At 40.3% G+C, this 21,335-nt stretch overlaps 1 protein-coding gene across 1 annotated transcript in view; it reads left to right on the top strand.

Annotated features, from left to right (window-relative positions):
- cldn15b (claudin 15b) overlaps nt 1-21,335 on the top strand; it is a 121,568-nt gene that overhangs the window by 98,555 nt on the left and 1,678 nt on the right. Inside the window, exons 3-4 of the mRNA XM_089129970.1 lie at nt 2,995-3,076; nt 3,298-3,408. Of these exons, the coding sequence (XP_088986096.1) occupies nt 2,995-3,076; nt 3,298-3,408 (193 nt within the window). The remainder of the gene's footprint in view (nt 1-2,994; nt 3,077-3,297; nt 3,409-21,335) is intronic.

The raw sequence follows: 21,335 nt of genomic DNA on the forward strand, positions 1-21,335 counted from the left end.
TTTACACCTTTCCCCGACCAAACATTTATGTGAATTTCAATTTCCCTCTTGGTTAAAAATCTACCTTCACAATCTTATTGGCCCTCATTTATCAAAAGTGCATACACCACATTTCCAGCGTACATCTGGCGTACACCTGGTGTACACCCACGCCAGCTCAGGAGGTGCTGTCGCACGTTTTGAGTTAGTGCGGAAATGCGCAAGAAGAACGATTCCTAACACCACAAAACCCACTGACAAACTAAATATCTATAATATAAATATATTATGACCCACTGTAAAAAAACAACAACAAACAACGTAGTAATTATAAACTTCAGTGTTTATTCTTGTGCAACATGGACTTCAATTTTGTTTATTTTGTGTGACTTTACCAAAGCATTTGATTTCTAGGCATGTATTCCTTCAGTTGCAAGCCTGTGCGCTTTACTTGACGTTTCAGGAGGATTAGGCCTGGCAGGTGCGCACAGAAAAATAATTCAGACTGACAAAATAATAAAAATTACATTCTTCTTCTTTTAAAAAATAATAATAATACAAATAATAATAACAACATTCTTCTTCTAAATAACAATAAGCGGCATTAATAATAAAAATCATAATAATAATAAGAATATTACAAATTTTCATGCAATTACTAATGTGAATAAATGGTACTCCACATCATATCATCACCATTACTTTTGTACACCACAATAAACGGCCGTTCTCTTACGAGAGGTTCTCTCGTATTGTGTAAGCTAGCTTACGCTACGGGAAAGATTAATCTTTTCTGAGATATTGAAAAATATTATCCTAATTTTTGTATCCATTGTCAACGCAGTGCAGCAGCTGCAGACCATGAGCGGGCTAGCTAGCGAGCTCATTGGTTGCTCTGCAGCAAACTGCTGCAGCCTATAGACGAACTTGAGTGAACTCACGTCCAATGAAAGGCGCTCGTGCCGTGATTGCATCATAGCCCGCCAGAAGGGGCATGGCTAGAGTGTATATAAGCGCGGTTCGCCACTCGCCGTTGATGGGCATCTAGCAAGCCTGGACAGGGCCTGAAGAAGCTTGGAGTCTACACAACCTTAAGCCATCCTGCGAGCTACGCCATCCGGTTGACGTAGCCTTTTAAGAGCATAAGTTCCAAGTGAACTTTACAAAAGAGCAAGCGAGTTGTCTTTTTAAAGATGCCTCGCACCACCTGCGACTCATACCGCACCCCTCTCAGCGTCGGAGACAGGAACATGCAGAGCTCGCTCTCGCAGACAGCGGATGCGACCTCTGCGAAGAGCTTCCATTGTCGACCCTGTGGGCTCGACTCGAAGCATTTAAAGCCGAAGTCGCCGCACCGTCTTTCACCTCGCTGCGCAAGAAGAAGTGCCACTCCCAAAGGCTGCCGGAACCGCTCATGGAAGCGACTGTCTCGCCGGAGCCTCTCCCTCAAGCCTCGCTTTCTCCCTCTCCGCCCACCCACTACATAGCCTCAGCCGCAGCAGTACTCCAGGCCGCCAGCCTATCAGAGTGACTCAGACCTGTATCTCAGCTCTACAGCCCTGGACAGTGGCCGAATTGTATCAGCGGGGAGTGACTATGGGAGCTGTATCTCGCTGAAAAGTCATTTCGACAGACGCGTCCAACACGAGTTGTTGCACAGTCTGCGAGGGCTCACCGGCTTTTGGACTTTGGTCAGTTCAGCAAAAGCCTTCACATAAATTGTCTGGAAATGATAGCGGTCGAGTACGTGCTTGTGTGCTTCCTCCCGATCATTCAGGGTCACCACATCCTGGTCCGCTCGGACAACAGATCTGTGGTATCCTATCTAAACCGTCAGGGCGGAACGCATACTGAGTTGGTCCCAGTGCCATCTGCGCTCGATGAGGGCGACGCATGTGCCAGGCCACCTGAACGATGGCCCAGACAGACTGTCCAGAGACAACATTCCCCCAGGGGAATGGTCCCTGCACACTCAAACAGTCCAGAAGTTATGGTGCATATTCGGCAGAGCAGAGATAGACCTCTTTGCGTCAGAGGAAAACTCTCACTGCCCAGTATTTTTCTCGAAAAACATCTTCCCTCCTGTCTCGCTATTGCCACAGGTAATACAGAGGATCAGGGAAACGTGCCACTCGGTGCTCCTCATAGCTCCGCGCTGGGAGAATCAGACATGGTTCCCAGAGCTTACGCAGCTGTCACAGACAGCCCTGTGGCCCATTCCAGTGAGAGCAGATCTCCTCTCTTAAGCTTGCGGCACGATCTGGCATCCCCACTCTCAGCACTGGGCGCTGCATGCGTGGCTATGATGCAATGACGGTGCGAGCGCCTCTCATTGGACTCGAGTTCACTCAAGTTCGTCTATAGGCTGCAGCAGTTTGCCGCAGCGCAACCAATGAGCTTACTAGCTAGGAGGACGCTCATGGTCTGCAGCTGCTGCACTGCGTTGACAACGGATATAAAAATTAGGAAATTTTTTTTTTGCGTAAATATCACAGAATCACAGAAAGAAAGATTAATCTTTCCCGTAGCGTAAGCTAGTTTACGCAATACTCGTTCCTTTATCTAGAGAGAACCGAGGTTATGTTAGGTAACTGAATAGTTTCTATACAAGAATGTTAAATGAGGGCCATTGAGTCTTGTTTACCCAACACAATCTAATCAAGAACTAATCAAAAACTTTTTTATATATAGGATTTATTACTCTATATAAGGGTAATCCTCTATATACTATCCATTGTTAATTATTTTTTGTTCATTATACATAATTTTATACAAATTGCCATGTTACAAATATATTTAATAACATTAACCAAGATTAGTAAATACTGCATGAGTATAGTTCATGATACCCAGTGCATTAATGTTAATTAATTAAACCTTGCATCATTAAGATTATGCTTTCACAAAATAAATGTCTTCAAAATAACCTTTGATTGACTGTCTTGGTAAGGAGAAGCATAGGTAATTTAAACATTAGTATTGTTTATAGAAACAAAATTATTTTTTATGTTTCAGGTCTGTGCACGATGATTGCAGTGTCTTGGTATGCTTTCAATATCACTCAGGAATTCTTTGACCCACTTTATCCAGGAATAAAGTAAGTGGAAAGAAGAGTTATTATCTTGGTATATAGAGCTATTAGAGAAAATATTTAGAATGATTTTATCGTATTTGGAGTTATCTAATTAAGCAATATAGCATGAGTAAGATCACTTATACAAACATGTTTGTGATTATGTTTCAGACAATATTTGCCTGTCATGTCGCAGTCTTGGAATGCCTCTACTGTGCAATGTTAGATGTGTCCTGTGTGTTTAGGTATGAAATCGGAGAAGGGCTGTACATTGGTTGGAGTTCAGCTATAATGGCTTTATGTGGCGGCAGCTGTTTGCTGTTTTCCTGTGGACTGTGCAGCCGAGAGGAAAAAAAGTGAGTTTAGTATGCAACACAAGCGCTGTTAAAATGACACTTCATTAACTAACCATTTCAGCAATCAGTTACCTGCCGGTGACATTTTTGGGATGTTTAAATGAGAGGTGAGATTAGTTTAGGGCCGTCCCAAGCCTGAGTTAGGGTGCTTTCACACCTGTAGGTTCATTTGGTCCGGACTAAGGGCGAAAAATTATACTTTGTATCATTTTCAGGCGTTTTGGTTCATTTTCACACCACACTGATTGCTCTGGTCCGAATCAGCTGATGAGTTGATGAAATGAACCAAAATGCAGTCACGTGACAACATCCACATCACTCATTGGCCAGAGGTAACTGTACTTTGATTGGTCAGAATCAACATGCGAGAAAATTCCAGAGCTCCCGGAAGTAAACAGAGATGGAAAATCCGGCAGACAGCGTTTGACTTGTCTATGGTTTAATTATGGAGAGACGACTGCGTGGGCTGATAGTATCCCTAGTCATACTATATTATATAGTTTGTCTACACCACTGTAGGCAAACAATTACGTTTCACAATGAATCGAGGATGCGGCTCGAGCAGAATGTTTTTATGCACTGCACGCGGCGAAGGAGGATCGCAAGTCACTTCAGGAGGAGGCGTGCATAAATGCTGTTAAACAGTGGAATGCTCATCATCCAAAAAAAAATTCAACGATCCATCAGGTAATGTTGTGCCCTTTCTCTCTTTAAAATTGTTTTCTGTGAGCATCTGTAAAGCCTACAAGTTCTCCTTATAAACTTTATTAGCTTACTATGCTGTGTTGGGTCCTTGAATTTGAGGAAACTGGTTCTGCACTCTTAAAAAGGGTTCTATATATGTAGCACAGGGTTCATTACTCAGCTCGAAAGGATATTTAATGCTAAAAAAGTGTGATGATGAACCAGGTCAAGGACATCATCACTAGTGTGCCAACCTGGTGCTATTGTGATGAATGGACAATTCCAACATTGAGTGTTTAATGTGTAAATGTGTCAAATGATAACCGAGTCAACTATTTCTTTATTGATAGACATTTGTATATTATAGTACATGTTAGAGCAACCTGTCTGAGCCAGTGTTTTGGAGTTGGGTTCTGGTAGTGCGCATAGTCAGAACATACCATGTTCCAAGATGAAGGGAGACATAAATGCTGTGTGAGGTGTTAAATGTTTGAGATTGTCATTTGTATGTTATGCATGTTTGTATTATGATTATCGATTTATGTTTGTATTATGATCAATGAGTTCATGAACATTAGTTGTATTTGTATGAAAATGGCTTGCTGTGAAATTCAGTGAGGGTCATGGGGAAAGGTTCCACCCCGTGACAATGGTACGGCCCACTAGTGTTTGGCGGGAAACTTGAGTATATAAACCATTGTTAGATCTTGTTTGAGGAGGTTGCCTCCAGTGAGTACTGTGCAAAAAGTTTGATCATGCTTGAGGTGAGACATGCTCATGATTTGGTGGATGTGCCACTGGGCATTGTTTAGTGACAGTTTTTGCTGCTCACAGCATTTTTCTTTTTGTTTTAGCACCAGTATATGTTACTTTATTTTTTTTGTTTGTTTCTTTGTTTTTCTTTTACTTCATATGGACTGCACTGTGTGAGCTCCTGCTGCTGAAAATAAATCACCACTGGCATTTTGAAAAATCTATTCCACTGTACTGAGTCTTTCTAACTTCTCCTGGGCCTCTCGACAACACGACTACATGACACATGGTGGCAGTGGTGCTTCCAGGCCAATAGGAGACTAGTACATGTGGTGCAACAAACCATATTGCAAGTTGGGTGGCAGGATAAACTGTTCATTGTTAAACTAAAATGCCACCAAAGAAGCAAGATGCAGCAAGGGTGAGAGATGAGCTTAAAGTTCCAGATGAGGCTGAAGCAACGTGCACAACTACAGATCAAGGTGAAGTTGTAACTGGGAGTACAACAGACCAGCTTAAGGATATGCTGCAAACATTTTTGCGTAAGGAACAGCAAAGAGAGGATCGCTTGGAAAGAGAGGCACAGCGCCAAGAGCATAAATGGCAGGTGCTTCACCATTAGTTTACAAAGCTGCAGTCTGAAGTGCATCAAGTCCAACAACAGCGACAGTCATGGGCAGCAACTACATCAGCAGGTCCAGAGGTGCATCTGCCTACAACCATTCGGTCAGGTCGACAGGCCTTACAAGATGATGACTCCGCTTCGGCATGTGAGATTCCATCTGAGGGACAAGGACCTGCAATACCATGTTTCCAAATGCCGAGAATGCTTCCCTGGACTCATAATGAGAACATGGAACATTATTTAACAACTTTTGAATGCATCGCTCAAGCTTGCAGATGGCCAAGACAAGACTGGGTGTTGCATTTGTTACCTCTCTTATCTGGTAAGGCGAGGACAGCTTATGTGGCCATGGAGCCTGACAACTCACTCAACTATGACTATGTCAAACAGGCCATTCTTGACAAGTTTGAAATCAATGTTGAAATCTATAGATAACGCTTCAGATCATACAGTGCCCAAGAAGATGAGACTCCAAGAGAGCTGCAAGTAAGACTGAGAGACTTGTATGAGAAGTGGATGAATCCTAAGAGTCGAACAAAGGAGGAGATCGGTGATCAGATTGTGTTAGAACAGTTCCTTAAATTACTCAACCCAGAGACAAGAACATGGGTGAGACAGAATAACCCTACCACATCTAAACAAGCAGCAGAGATGGCGGAGACCTTTATGGCTGCAAGACGATCAGTGTATCAACCAAGACGATGGCGGAGCTATGACAACAGCTCAACCGGTAAGTCTGGGGATGGTCGGGGTAGTGGTCTGTGCAGTTTTGGTTCTAATACCGGTGTATCACAGATCAGTTCTGGTACAAACAGTAGTAAACATCAGGGTGTAGTTAATCAGTGTAAGGGTAAAACTGTGATTGTTTGTCATGGATGTGGCCAGCCAGGGCATAAGAAAGCAGATTTCCCTTTACAGAAAGTTACTAATACCCGTCTTTGTTATGTACCAAGATCTTCTTCAGGGTTAAAAGAGGTTGAGTTGAATACAGACACTGTAATTGAGGTAAAGATGGGGACTAAATTCTTTAAAGCTCTAGTTGACTCTGATTCAAGCCAAACGTAAGTAAGGTCTGAATGTTTGGGGGAAGGTAACGATATCCCAAAACTGATGTGGTAATTGAAATAAAGGGTCAGGCTTATTATCTGTCAGTTGGTGTTATGGACCAGGCACCCTATCCAGTTATTTTAGGCAGAGATGTACCCGTGCTTGTAGATCTTTTGCATAATGACAGTGAGATAGCTGAAGCTAGGGTGGTAACAAGAGCCCAGGCTAAACATAGTGAGACCTGTAAACAGCTGCTGGAAGATTTGCCTTTTGGTAGGAGTCCTAAAACTAGGAAATCTAAACGTGAGAGGCGTCAGAACAAAGTTGAGGGTACAGAAATGGTCGAACAATTGCTTAAACCTCAGGCAGATGATATTGAGTGTATTCCTCATGATGCAGTGGAACTTCAAAGGCAAGATAAAACACTGAAACCTTTGTTTGAGAAGGTAGACAAGGGAAACACTGTGCCAGCTTTGTTGCAGAAAGATCGTTTTGTGATTAAAGATGATAGACTGTACCTTGTAGGTGCTGAGGGAGAGAGGTTGGTGGTCCCAGAATCCATGAGACTGAAGGTATTGCAGTTGGGTCATTCTGTACCGTGGGCAGGGCATTTAGGCCAGCAGAAAACGCTAGCCAGAATTGCTAGTAGATTTTATTGGCCCAGAATGTATGTGGACGTAATGGATTTTTGTAAGTCTTGTCCAGAGTGTCAGCTGGTGAGTCCAGCTAGAAAGGGAGATAGAGCTCCTCTTGTGAGTCTACATATTATTGACATCCCGTTTTCTCACATTGCTATGGATATAGTGGGTCCTTTGGAGAAGAGTAGAACGGGAAAGCGAAATATTCTGGTGGTTGCAGATTATGCTACTAGATATCCAGAGGTTTTTCCTCTTAAAAATACAAAGACAAGACAAATTGTTAATGCCCTTGTTCAGCTCTTTTCACGGGTAGGTTTACCCAAAGAAATAATTACAGACCAGGGAACCAATTTTACGTCCAGACAAATCAAGCAAGTGTATTCAATGTTGCGTATACATCCAATTAAGACCACCCCTTATCATCCTCGGACTGACGGTATGGTAGAAAGATTCAATCAGACATTGAAAACAATGTTGCGCAAATTTGTGTCTGATACAGGTGCAGACTGGGACCAGTGGTTGCCATACTTGATGTTTGCCTATCGGGAAGTTCCACAATCATCTACAGGCTACTCACCTTTTGAACTGCTTTATGGACGTCAGGTTCGTGGACCTTTGGATGTCTTAAAGGAGGGCTGAGAAGGAGACAATGCAAGTGAACAAACAAATATCTTGTCGTATGTCATTAAGATGAGGGAGAAGATGGACTCGATGGCAGAGCTAGTAAGAGTCAATATGACTAAGGCACAACATCAAAAACAATGGTACGACCAGTCAAGTAGGAAGAGAACATTAGGTCCAGGACAGAAGGTGTTACTGCTTCTTCCCACATCTGACAGTTCATTACTGGCCAAGTGGCAGGGGCCGTATGAAGTGTTACGGAAACTAAGTGAGCTACTAACTATGAGATCTCTCTAACAGATCGTAGGAAGAAGTCCCAAGTTTTTAATGTTAACCTCTTAAGACCGTGGCAGGAGAGAAAAGGCTCATTGTCAGAGCAGCTGTGGGCAAGAAAGGTGGACGAAGAAGAGGAACTGGAGGAGCAATACTTCCCAGTGGATCAAAAGTCCATTACCTTTCCAGCAGTAGATCATCTTACACCTAAACAGCAGAGAGAGTTCCTGAAACGAGTACCAGAGAATCTCTTCAGTGATCAGCCTGGAAAAACAGATCTTATACAGCATAATATCCGTCTCCTGCCAACAGAGCCCATAAGGCAGACTCATTGTAGAGTGCCCCCCCGCCTGATTCCTGCTTTGAAAGAGGAAGTGAAAGTGATGCTTGATTTAGACATCATAGAACCATCTAGTAGCGAATGGTGCAGTACTGGTACCAAAAAAGGATTGTTCACTCAGGTTCTGCGTGGACTTCTCAAAGCTTAATGCTGTTTCCTCCCTTGATCCATACCCGATGCCAAGAGTCGATGAGCTAATTGAAAGACTGGGAAAAGCTAAGTATCTAACAACTCTCGACTTATGCAAAGGATATTGGCAAGTGCCATTGGCTGATTCGGCTAAAGAATTGACTGCTTTCCGTGTTCCTTCTGGATTGTATCATTTCAAATTTATGCCTTTTGGCCTGCAGGGGGCAACAGCAAACTTCCAGCGCTTGGTGGACCGGGTACTGAGAGGAATGGACCATTTTGCAGCAGCTTATATAGATGACATTGTCATTTTCAGCGATTTGTGGGAAGAACATCTAGACCATCTCACTGAAGTGTTCAATAAGATCCATCACGCAGGTCTGGTTGTCAATGCCAAAAAGTGCCAGATTGCCAAGCAGGAAGTCTCGTATTTAGGCTACGTCGTGGGAGGAGGATCCATCAGGCCTCAGGTAGATAAAGTGCAAGCTATCTTGTCATGTGCACCCCCAACACCAAAGAAGAGTGTTCGGTCTTTTCTGGGCTTGGTGGGCTGGTACAGGAGATTTGTTCCCAATTTTGCCAGCAGAGCCGCAGTATTAACTGACCTCACAAGGAAGAGTAGCCCCACAAAAGTCAAGTGGACATCGGAGTGTGAACAAGCTTTTCAAGATTTAAAGGTTTGTCTGTGCAAAGAGCCTGTCCTACAGAGCCCAAACTTTGACCTTCCTTTTGTAGTTCAAACAGATGCATCTGCATTGGGATTGGGTGCAGTATTGTTACAGGGTGATGGACAAGATCGACACCCAGTGCAGTACATTAGCAGGAAGCTATTTCCTCGTGAGACTAACTATTCAACAGTTGAAAAGGAGGCTCTGGCCATTAAACGGGCCCTGAACACTTTAAAATATTATTTGATTGGCAAAGACTTTGTTCTGGAGACTGATCATAGGGCTTTGCAATGGATCAATAAAATGAGAGACCGTAATGCAAGAATTACACGGTGGTATCTTTCTCTCCAACCTTTTAAGTTCAAAGTCCAATATAGGGCTGGAACAGTGAATGTTATTGCAGACTTTTTGTCACGCCTCTTTTGAAGAGTGGCTGTCTTGAGGAGGGGGGTATGTGATGATGAACCAGTTCAAGGACATCATCACTAGTGTGCCAACCTGGTGCTATTGTGATGAATGGACAATTCCAACATTGAGTGTTTAATGTGTAAATGTGTCAAATGATAACCGAGTCAACTATTTCTTTATTGATAGACATTTGTATATTATAGTACATGTTAGAACAACCTGTCGGAGCCAGTGTTTTGGAGTTGGGTTCTGGTAGTGCGCATAGTCAGAACATACCATGTTCCAAGATGGAGGGAGACATGAGTGCTGTGTGAGGTGTTAAATGTTTGAGTTTGTCATTTGTATGTTATGCATGTTTGTATTATGATCAATGAGTTCATGAACATTAGTTGTATTTGTATGAAAATGGCTTGCTGTGAAATTCAGTGAGGGTCATGGGGAAAGGTTCCACCCCGTGACAATGGTACGGCCCACTAGTGTTTGGCGGGAAACTTGAGTATTTAAACCATTGTTAGATCTTGTTTGAGGAGGTTGCCTCCAGTGAGTACTGTGCAAAAAGTTTGATCATGTTTGAGGTGAGACATGCTGATGATTTGGTGGATGTGCCACTGGGCATTGTTTAGTGACAGTTTTTGCTGCTCACAGCATTTTTCTTTTTGTTTTAGCACCAGTATATGTTACTTTTTTTTTTTTTTTGTTTCTTTGTTTTTCTTTTACTTCATGTGGACTGCACTGTGTGAGCTCCTGCTGCTGAAAATAAATCACCACTGGCATTTTGAAAAATCTATTCCACTGTACTGAGTCTTTCTAACTTCTCTTGGGCCTCTCGACAACACGACTACATGACAAAAAGCTTTTAAAATGAGAAGAAAGAACCCTTTTGGCACAAAGGTTCTTTATAGGCTATTATTTGTTCATATATTACATTATTCTGCAACATTATGTAGTATGTAATTAAATTATTGTTTATTAAACTGTTGTAACTTAATATCACATTTTAATCATGCTGATTTTGGAGGATAAAAACTTAAATGGCACTCTTCGTCTGATATTGATTAATTAATTTTTTTTAACCCGCATATCTTGAATTTTGTGATCATTCACATGCATTGCATTTTAGGGGTTCCAAATACGTAGCGCTTTAGAACCTTTTTTTTCCACTTTGAATTTGTATTGGAATTTTATAACACCCACTTAAACAAAAAAGGGAAAATAATAAAAAACAAATAAATAAATAAAAAAACTAAACATAAAATAAAATTAGAGGAGGCCATGGAGGAGGTACCTAGTACAGTTAAAACAAAAATAGCATGGTTGTGGTCATCATAATCATTGTTCCAATACTCCTTCCATTGTACATTATGTCTACCATTTTATACATAGATTTACCAGAAAATCAGACAGTTGGATAACAAACTTAGCAGAATATACAATTGTGTTGGGAAGAAACAGTCATGTAGTTTCTTGGGCCAGGAACCTGGTCCATTTTCTCCATTTTTCGTTGAAAGCTGACTCCCTTAGCCTTATAATGTAGGTTAATTTTTCCATGATAAAAATACTTTGAATTAGACTTATCCATTGCTGTAGATCTGGGCTTTTCGATTTGAGCCATAATTTAGTAATAGCCTTTCGAGCCGCAGATAGTAAAATCTTTGCTAAATACATGTCCTCCTTCCTCACACTTTCTGTAATGTTTCCGAGAAACATAACTTTACATTTCCTTGGGATACTGTACCCCAGCACTTTCTCTAAAGCAATGTTAATGGTAGACCAAAATGGTTGGATTTTAGGACATATCCAGAAGATGTGGGCGTGATTCGCGTCCGTACTACCACAGTCCCTCCAACAGTCTTGAGGTATCCCAAGTTGTTTACTCTTTAGATAAGGAGTGATGAAAAACCTCATAAAACACTTCCAGTTAAATTCTCTCCACTGTTGGGAGTTGGTAGAGGTCTGGAGTAGGCAACACGTTTTATACCATTCCTCCTCCGTGAGAACGACCTTTAATTCACATTTCCATTTCATTTTTACATACATTGTAGTGTTTTTCACGTTCTCCATCAGACTCTGATAGAGTTTAGACAGAATCTTATTGGTCTTTTGTTGATAAGCCCCACACATTATTTCAATAAGAGGGTTTACCACATTAGAAGAAGACCCCTTAATTTCTTTACAGTAGTAGTCTCTCAACTGTAAGTATCTGAATAAATCCTGGTTATTTAGATCAAAGTTATCTTTTAGCTCCTGAAAACTCTTCATCTTGTTGTTTTTGATAACTATACAGAGAGCTGTTAGGCCCTTATTCATCCAATCTTTAAAAGTACTGTCATAAAGAGCCGGTTTAAATCTGTTATCCAGTGCAATCCATCTCAGTACTTTTTGATCATTTTTAAGTTTCAATTGCTTAATCAGAGAAAACCATATCCCAATGGAAAATACAGCTATGGGATTCAGACCCTTCCTTCGGGTGTCATCTAGACCTTCCTCACCCAACAAGGTTTGAACATTATAATCTGGTACATAGGTCTCTATATCTTTCCATCGTGCAATATAAGAATTATCACACCAAAGGCACAAAGGTCGTAATTGTGCAGCTTGAAAATACAATTTGAAGTTTGGGAGAGCCATTCCTCCTTTCTCTTTTCAAAGATGCAAAGTAGAGAGATGTATTCTGGGGCGTTTTCCTTCCCATATGAACCTTGATACCATTTTGTCCCATTGTACAAATTGTTTAAGTGGTATTTCCACTGGTAATGACTGGAATAGATACAAGAGCCTTGGCAAAATATTCATTTTTATTACATTTATTCTACTACTAAAATCTAGCGGGTAGGTCGACCACCTCTCCAGATCTTTTTTTTATGTCATCATTTATTGGGTTATAATTTGCTTTATATAGGAGCTCAGGTATTTTTGTTATGGTTATCCCTAAATATTTCAGTGTTTTTGTTTTCCAATTTACATTTAATTTATTTTTAATTTCTTCTCCTGTGGAATAATTAAAGTAGATAATTTGAGTTTTTGTGATATTTAATTTGTAACCAGAGCAAATATGAAACTGATCAATTACCTCCAAGAGTTTAGGTAGGGAGGAATCCAAGTCCTGCAAGTAAAGCATTAGAATTAGCTTTAGAACCTTTTAAGGTTCTATATAGAACCTTTTCTTCTAAGTGTGGAAAGTCCTTAAATTTGACGTTGAAGAAGGTTTGGTAACCCTACCTAAGAATCTGCTTGTTATTTAACTGTTTGAAATATCGGTCAAGATTGCAGGCAAGTTATAGCATTAAACCTTTATTCAAAGTGAGAAACATTATTAAAGGTGTAAAATCTTAACAAAAACTACATAGCTCTAGTTCATCTACCAATTTTAATGATAGCAGTTTACATATAATAATAATTTAAATCAAGTTATTTTCCTGAAAGTTATCATATTGACTAGATGACCAATTTCATATTTCTGTTAAACACAGGAGCATTTGTAGAGGCTCGTGTTGCAATTTGTATTTGGAGGTTATCCACAAACCTGGAGTACAGATCTATGTCGCAACTGTTTGGTGTTGGGTTATCAACATGTTGCACTATCACCCAAGAGGTTGTGCCTGCCATAAATGTTGTAATGAAGCCTCTGTACATCAAGCATCCCTCTGCAGCAGAGTTCAGGCAGATAACACAGGGTTTTCATGACAAATGGAGATTCCCTCAGGTGGCAGGTGCTATAGATGGAACCCATATCAAGATCAGAGCTCCACCTGACAACTCATCTTGTTACTACAACCGGAAGGGAGACTATTCCATCATTTTGCAAGGTGTGGTGGACCATAGAATGAGATTTTGGGACATTAATGTTGGACGAGCAGGCAAGATACATGTCGTGTTTTCTCCCTCTCATCATTGTAGGAGCGTGGTAGTGCAGGCACTCTTTTAACTCATTGGTCTGAAACGTTTGAGGGGGTCGACGTGCCTCTCTTTCTTTTGGGTGATTCGGCTTACCCTCTACTAACTTGGCTCATGAAAGCTTACCCAGAGGGAGGAGCAGTAACACCACAGCAGCTCAACTTCAACCACAGATTGAGCCAAGCACGTATGACTGTAGAGCGTGCCTTTGGGTGCCTCAAAGGACGCTGGCATTGCCTTCTTAAAGAAAATGAGACCCACATAACTTTTGTAAGCCGTATTGTGTCTGATTGCTGTGTGCTGCATAATTTCTGTGAGATACAGAAAGAGAAATTTCTGGAGGGAAAAACCGTTGCGGAGGGAGAAACCGCTGCAGAGGAAGAAGGACCTGTACATGATGACCTGGGACACGCACAGCAGCAACTAGGGATGGGGCCGATCCGATCCATTATCGGTATCAGGACCCGATACCATCGTAATTCACGTATTTTTCCGATCCAACCTGCGGAGAAATCCGATATTTATGATCCATGTCTGCGCTTTAACGTTGGCTGCTGAAATGACTCCAAAAGGGATTCCCCGGGCCTGCTAGTCTGCTAGCAAACTGTGGAATGGATATCCTGAACGGAGGTGCAGCTCAATCATAGACTGTAAAAAATAGGGCTCAATGAGACACATACACCCCCGCTCAGGAAATCCATTCCGCAGTTTGCAGCCAGCTAGCAGGACAGCATTGAGCTACCAACATGTTCGCTGTATGGAAATCCTATGGTGGAAATACTTCACTGGAAACACCGCAGCAGAGCAAGACAGCAAAATGCAATGTTTGCAAAGCCGTATAAATTAAACTATTTGTCTGTGATGCATGTTTGCAATTCGCACTCCAGAGAAGAGAAAGAGAGATCTCTCACGCGGTGCCACAGCAAGCACAACACGACAGCCCTGCTTAATGCGTGACGACAGAGCACAGAACTAAACATTCAAACGTAGCCTGGTTACATTTTAGATCTGTGATATTAGTCTGATTTCCAAAGATTAAAGAATGTATTGAGGTAAAAAACCATTAAAAACAATAGCCGCATTCTGTCTAGCCAACTTCCCATCGCGGCGGTGCACTATCATTTCTCCTTAAAACTCAAACTTTAAGACAGAATCAGCACGATCTGTGATTGTTGTAAAATGCAGTCTCTGCTGTTGCTAAATTGCGGGACGCTTTTAATAATAAAAAGAGCTATTAGGCTTCCGGTATGCGACGGAACGAGATGGACGTGTGAAACGTGAGCTCCGTAAAGTCAGGCGATTAAAACCCCTTGAATTCAGAGAATATTATCCAAGTTTAGGTAAAAGACTGGAATATGAGTGGGGGTAAAACAAGAAACCAAAAGATGACTGGAAAAGCGGAACAAGAGGGACGCAAAGAAGCGAATACACCCGAGGCAAACAATGCTAACATAAACGCACACAGCAGTGCCTCGACTTCTCAACCGAGTTTGAAAGATATAAGCGATCAAATAACTAACCTTCGAACCCAACTAAATACCGATCTAACTTCGTTTAAAGATGAGGTGAAGAGAGAAGTGAAAGAGGAACTGTCAGAATTCAGACAACAGATTAACCAACAGTTAACTGCTACGACGCTAACCCTACAAGATCATGACAATAAACTCGAGGCGGCGGAGGCGCGCATTGAGGAATTGGAAAGTTGGTCAGCAGCGGCAAATGAAGTGCTCCAAGAGTCACTAAAAGAGCAAAGGGCACTGCGGGGAAAAGTTGACGATTTGGAGTCAAGGGGGAGACGAAACAACCTCAGAATATACGGGGTACGCGAGGAAATGGAAGGTCCCTCTGTGATTCAATTTGTGGAGAAGCTGTTGGTGAGCGAAAAACTTATTGAAGAAGGAACTGATGCCCAAATACAACGCGCACACCGATCACTGGGCCCGAAACCGACCCCCGACAACCCCCCAAGATCAATAGTTGTTAACTTTCTTCAGTATAGAGTCAAAGAAACAGTTCTCAGAAACGCCTGGAAAAAGAAAATTCAGCTTGGGGATAAATTTCTCTCTTTTGACCACGACTACACAACAGACGTGATTCAGCAACGCAAAGCTTATAAAAAAGTTAAGATTGTTTTGAAAGAGCACGGCATACGCTTCCAGACGCCATACACCCGGTTGCGGATCCATTGGGAGAGTGGCCAACAGACCTACAACAGCGCTGAGGAAGCCGAAAGTGATCTGCGTCGCCGTGGTCTTTTGCCAGAGGACCATCCCGGTGGGGATAATACCAGCGGAACTGGCTTATCAGCGACCCGAAGACTGGACCAAATATCGTCTTGGCAACGCATGCCCCGGCGCGGAGAGAAGGACACAGGCAGGAGAGCACGGGAGCGGCTGCGGGAATTCCAACGGAAGCTCAATACTTGAACCGAGAAGACAAAGACCTGGTGGCCTGATGGAAATAGGTACTAACTATGTTCCAAAGAACTATGTGTTCAGTTCTATTTTGTCATCGACTGTCAACGATATAAACATTATCATTGTCATTTTTTATGATTCAAATAGCCTGATTTGAAGGAGTTAAAACGCCTAAGGTAGAATTAGTGGAAAAGCTCTTGTTGTTTTATACACTGGTTCTGGGAGGGGGTCCTCTCTTAGAGAGAGGCTTTTCCCCTTACCTTATTTTGGCGAAATGGAGGAATTGCGAGTACCCTGCCTTGGAAGCCTCTTTTCAGTTTAATGTTATTTGTTCTGTTGCTTTAAGTTCAGCTTTGTTTCTATTTTTGTTTAAACAGTTCATGTTCGAAGTTCATGGTTATAAGACAAGCAACCAATTTGAACTACCTCACATTTATGATGCACAGTAAAAAGCTTAAAATAATGTCATTAAATGTCAATGGGTTAGGTAACCCAGTAAAGCGGGCAAGGGTGATGAATAAGATAAGGAAAGACGATACGCACATCATCTTATTACAGGAAACACATTTAGGAGCTTTGGAACATGAAAAACTTATTAAATTTGGCTACAACATATTTTATAGCTCACATTCACAAAGTCATAGGAGGGGAGTTGCAATACTTGTTACTAAAAAAATAAAGCTTGACACTTTCAAAGAAATAAAGGATAAGGAGGGTCGATATATTCTAGTGAAGGGTAAAATCAATAATAATCTTATGACATTGGTTAACATCTACGCACCACCTGAATGCGAAACAACATTTTATAAAGATTTTTTTGATACACTCACAGCAGAAGCGGAAGGGATCTGTGTATGTGGAGGGGATTGGAATGCTGTTTTAAATTCGAAACTAGATTCCACAAGCAAAAATAGGAGTAAAAGAAATCTTACAAAATTACTTAATATTATGCTAGAGGAAACTGGCTTGGTAGATGTGTGGAGGAAGCTCAACCCAACTATGAGAGACTATACACATTACTCAGTACCTCACTTGGTTCATTCAAGAATAGACTATTTTATAATGAGACAGGAAGATTTCTACAGGGTAACCGAATGTAAGATCGGAGTCACTGATGTTTCAGACCACAGCGCAATATATTTAACTCTTAACTTGGAGAATAACCCCAAAAATACTGTATGGCGATTAAATGTTGGCCTCCTTAACAACCAATCAGTAGTTGGATCTATCAAACAGGACATCAAAACTTTTATAGAAGAGAATGACAATGGGGAAGTGGATCCATCAATAGTTTGGGACACGCTAAAAGCTGTCTTACGAGGAAAACTAATAGCCAAAGCAACAAACATTAAGAAAACTAGGATTGAAGCATATAAAAGATTAATTAAAGATTTAAAAGATAAAGAGGAAAAATTCATTTTGAAAAAAGATCAAGACACTCAAAAAGAAATAAAAAAATTGAAACTGCAACTTGAAAATTATTTAGATGACGAAGTAGAGAAAAAATCTAGGTTTACAAAACAAGCATATTATGAACTAGGCCCAAAATCAACAAAGTTTCTCGCTAGAAAATTACGCAAACAACAGGTGGACTCAACAATTTTGAAAATTAAAGACCCTACCTCGCAAAAGCTTCAAACTGAGCCAAAAGAAATAGAAAACACTTTTTATCAGTACTACAGCAAATTATATTCACAAGAGGGCGCTTCTAACAAAGAGTTGATCAGAGCATTCCTAGACAAATTAGACCTTCCCTGTATAGGAGAAATACAAAATAAAAGAATATTAGCAGAAATTACATCAAAAGAACTGGATAAAGCAATAAATAGATTAAAGGCAAATAAAGCCCCAGGTAGTGATGGTTTCCCCGGCGAGTGGTACAGGACATTTAAGGTAGAATTGAAGCCGCTTCTTCTTAGAGCTTTAAACTACATTCACAAAGAAGGCAAGACCCCTCCCTCATGGAAGGAAGCAATTATTACCCTGATCCCCAAAGAAAATAAAGATAGAGATAATTGTGCCAATTATAGGCCAATATCAATTTTAAATGTGGACTATAAGCTATATACATCCATTATTTCTAAACGATTTGAAACCTTTATTTCTGATTTAATTGATGAAGACCAGACTGGCTTTATAATTGGTAGGCAAACTCAAGATAATATCAGAAGGAGTCTGCAAGTGATTCACAATATTTCCAGCAATAAGCTTAAAGCGGCCTTGATCAGCCTCGACGCAGAAAAAGCCTTCGATCGAGTAAATTGGGATTTCTTATATTTAACGTTGGAGAAATTTGGCCTTACTAATGATTCTATTCAATGTATTAGAGCAATTTATGATAAGCCAACCGCAAGAATTAAAGTGAATGGATCTCTGACAGACCGGTTTGAACTCAGTAGAGGTTGTAGACAGGGCTGCGGATTGAGTCCCTCCCTTTTTGCTTTATACATTGAACCACTAGCTCAAGCAATTAGGGAGAAAGATGATTTAAAGGGGATTATGATCAACGAAAGAGAACAAAAGATCGGATTATTTGCGGATGATATATTGTTATTTCTAGAAGATATTAACATATCACTTCCCATACTGATGGATCTTTTGGGAAAGTATAATGAATATGCTGGATACAAGTTGAACATTTCCAAAACCCAAATGCTACTGTTTAACCATTCACCCTCAAATGAAACTGCACGCACATATGATATAAATTGGAGCTCTAACAAAATTAAATACCTTGGAGTGATTCTATCTAATGATTCTTCACTATTATATAACTTTAATTATAATCCTATAAACGAAAGTATTAGAATAGACATTCAGAGATGGTCTACTTACCCACTTGATTTAAGTGATAGAATAAAAGTGGTAAAAATGAACATCCTCCCTAGGCTACTCTACTTATTTCAATCCCTCCCGGTAAATATACCGTCAAAACAATTCAACGAGTGGGATAAGCTGTTATCGAAGTTCATATGGGAGGGGAAGAGGCCTAGAGTTAGGTACTCAACATTACAGCTGCAAAAGGATAAGGGGGGCATGGCCCTTCCTAATTTAAAATTATATTTCTATGCAGCTCAATTGCGTTACCTGTGTTGCTGGTGTGACCCTAGTTACTGTGCCAAATGGAAAGAGATTGAGACGTGCATCCCTGGGTACAATGTTCAGACACTCATGGGAGAGGACCATATCCCAACCGATATAACTGAATTACTTGACCCAATTGCACAATTCACAATGGAAATTTGGTATAGTGTAGCAAGACAATTAAAACTGAAGAAAGAAAGAAAAATATTAAGATGGGTAGCGCATGACAAAGACTTCAAACCAGGAATGGGTGACTCAAATTTCAAATTTTGGATCAATAGAGGGGTCACAGCTTTTTGTAATTTAATTAATAATGGAGAAATAAGAAATTTTCAATATCTGAAAGACAAATTTAGTTTAGATAATCGAGACTTCTTCCGATACTTACAACTAAGAGAATACTATAATAAAGAAATTAAGGACAGAAATGAACCTAATGCTGTTTTAGAGATTATGTGTGGAGCATACCAACAGAAAACACACAAAATTACCTCAAAGCTGTACACTAGCTTAATGTCCTGTCAGAAAAACACAACCCTGTATGTCAAAGAAAAGTGGGAAAGAGAAGCAGCTGTCAAGATCTCAAATGAGGAATGGTACAAAATCTGTGAGTTGTCACAGACATCCACAAATTCACAAAAATGGAGAGAATTCAATTGGAAAAATTTCATACGATTCTTTATCACGCCATCTATTAAAAGTAAACAATTGGCTACTCAGCAAGTGTGTTGGAGGCAATGTGGTTCTGTGGATGCTAATCACACACATGTTTTCTGGGACTGTCTTGAAATAAAACCTTTCTGGACTTCTGTCCATCTCACTCTTTGCAAAGTACTGAAGTATTCTGTACCATTAACTTTTATAACAATGTATCTGGGCCTTTTGACCAATGTAAAGAAAGATGATCGATATTTGGTTAAGATATTACTGTCGGCAGGGAGGAAAGCGATAACAAGAAGCTGGCTCAAACCTGAGCCACCTAGCCATACTCAGTGGATGGACATTGTGCAGGATATATTTACCATGGAAAGACTGACTTTTATCCTTAGACTGAAAGAAGCAGAATTTAAAGAAAAATGGCACAAATGGATAGCATATAAAATAGCATTAGAAACTGTGTAATCTGAAGGTTTTATTTTTATTTGTCTTTTTTTCTATCATAACATCTGGTTGCTGTCTTTTGTTTTATTGTTCATTTTTATTTATTTATTTTTATTTTTTTTGCCTTTTGTAACCATACTCGAAACTGTGATAACCATGCTTTGTGTTGACTTTAAAAAAATAAAAATAAGAGTGAAAAAAAAAAAAAAAAAGAGCTATTAAAAGCACAAAATTTGCGCAAGAGATTCTGTTCCCACTGCGGCGCGCGCTCCGTAACAGACCGCAACAAGACAAGCAAATTATACTCTGGGCTTCATATGCGCGTCTAAACGATCAAATGTAGCCTGCACAAAAATGTCAAAACGACCGGCTTGGAGATTAACACTTAAACCACCGTTTATGTCTAAAATGAACGTAGTTATGGAAATAGTTGGGAGAAAATATGGAGCATCAGTAGATATGAAATCTGAACTTGTTCTTAAAGGGGCAGCAGTATAAATGTGACGATTGCGACATTACTGACAACAAAAGGCAAAGAGAAAATCACTCACAGCTCTTGAATGAATAACTTCAGCTTTAATAAGCATAAATCTATCTATGATAAACTTTGCAGTGCTATTTTACTTTTGATTATTTTATTATAATTCTTTTTAGACCATACCTGAATAATGTTAGTAGACCTTCCTGAAATTAAAGCACTGTGTAGGCCTGTATAATGTGTATCTTTGTTTAATTGTCTATCTATTGTTTATATCTATTATATATATATATATATATATATATATATATATATATATATTGACATACATACGTACATATCATCCTTGCTTGTAGAGAGGAGTTTATTTCAGCATCATATAAAATCAACAATAATGATAAATAATGTTAAAGCAAACACAGCTCTGGTATCGGAAAAGTATCGGTATCGGCCAATATCCAAAGTCAGGTATCGGGCTCAGATCGGAAGTGAAAAAATGTGGATCGGTGCATCCCTAGCAGCAACACAACATTCAAAATGCATTGTGTAGCTACTCTAAATGGCTGGGACCAAGGACTAGTGATTGATGTTGGTGGGGGTGTCATGGTCCAGGCTGGCATATTTGTGGAATGAGGTTGATGCTGATCAGGATTCAACGCACTTGCAATAGTACCCATTAGATTAAGAAACATCTGGTTAGTGGCCTGTTGCTGTGCGTGCATCATCAGGAATCTTCTCTCCTCAGCCTCATGTTGTGCCTTAAGTAT

Source organism: Pimephales promelas, chromosome 4, assembly GCF_988280905.1.
Source record: "Pimephales promelas chromosome 4, fPimPro1.hap1.1, whole genome shotgun sequence".
Classification (NCBI taxonomy): domain Eukaryota; kingdom Metazoa; phylum Chordata; class Actinopteri; order Cypriniformes; family Leuciscidae; genus Pimephales; species Pimephales promelas.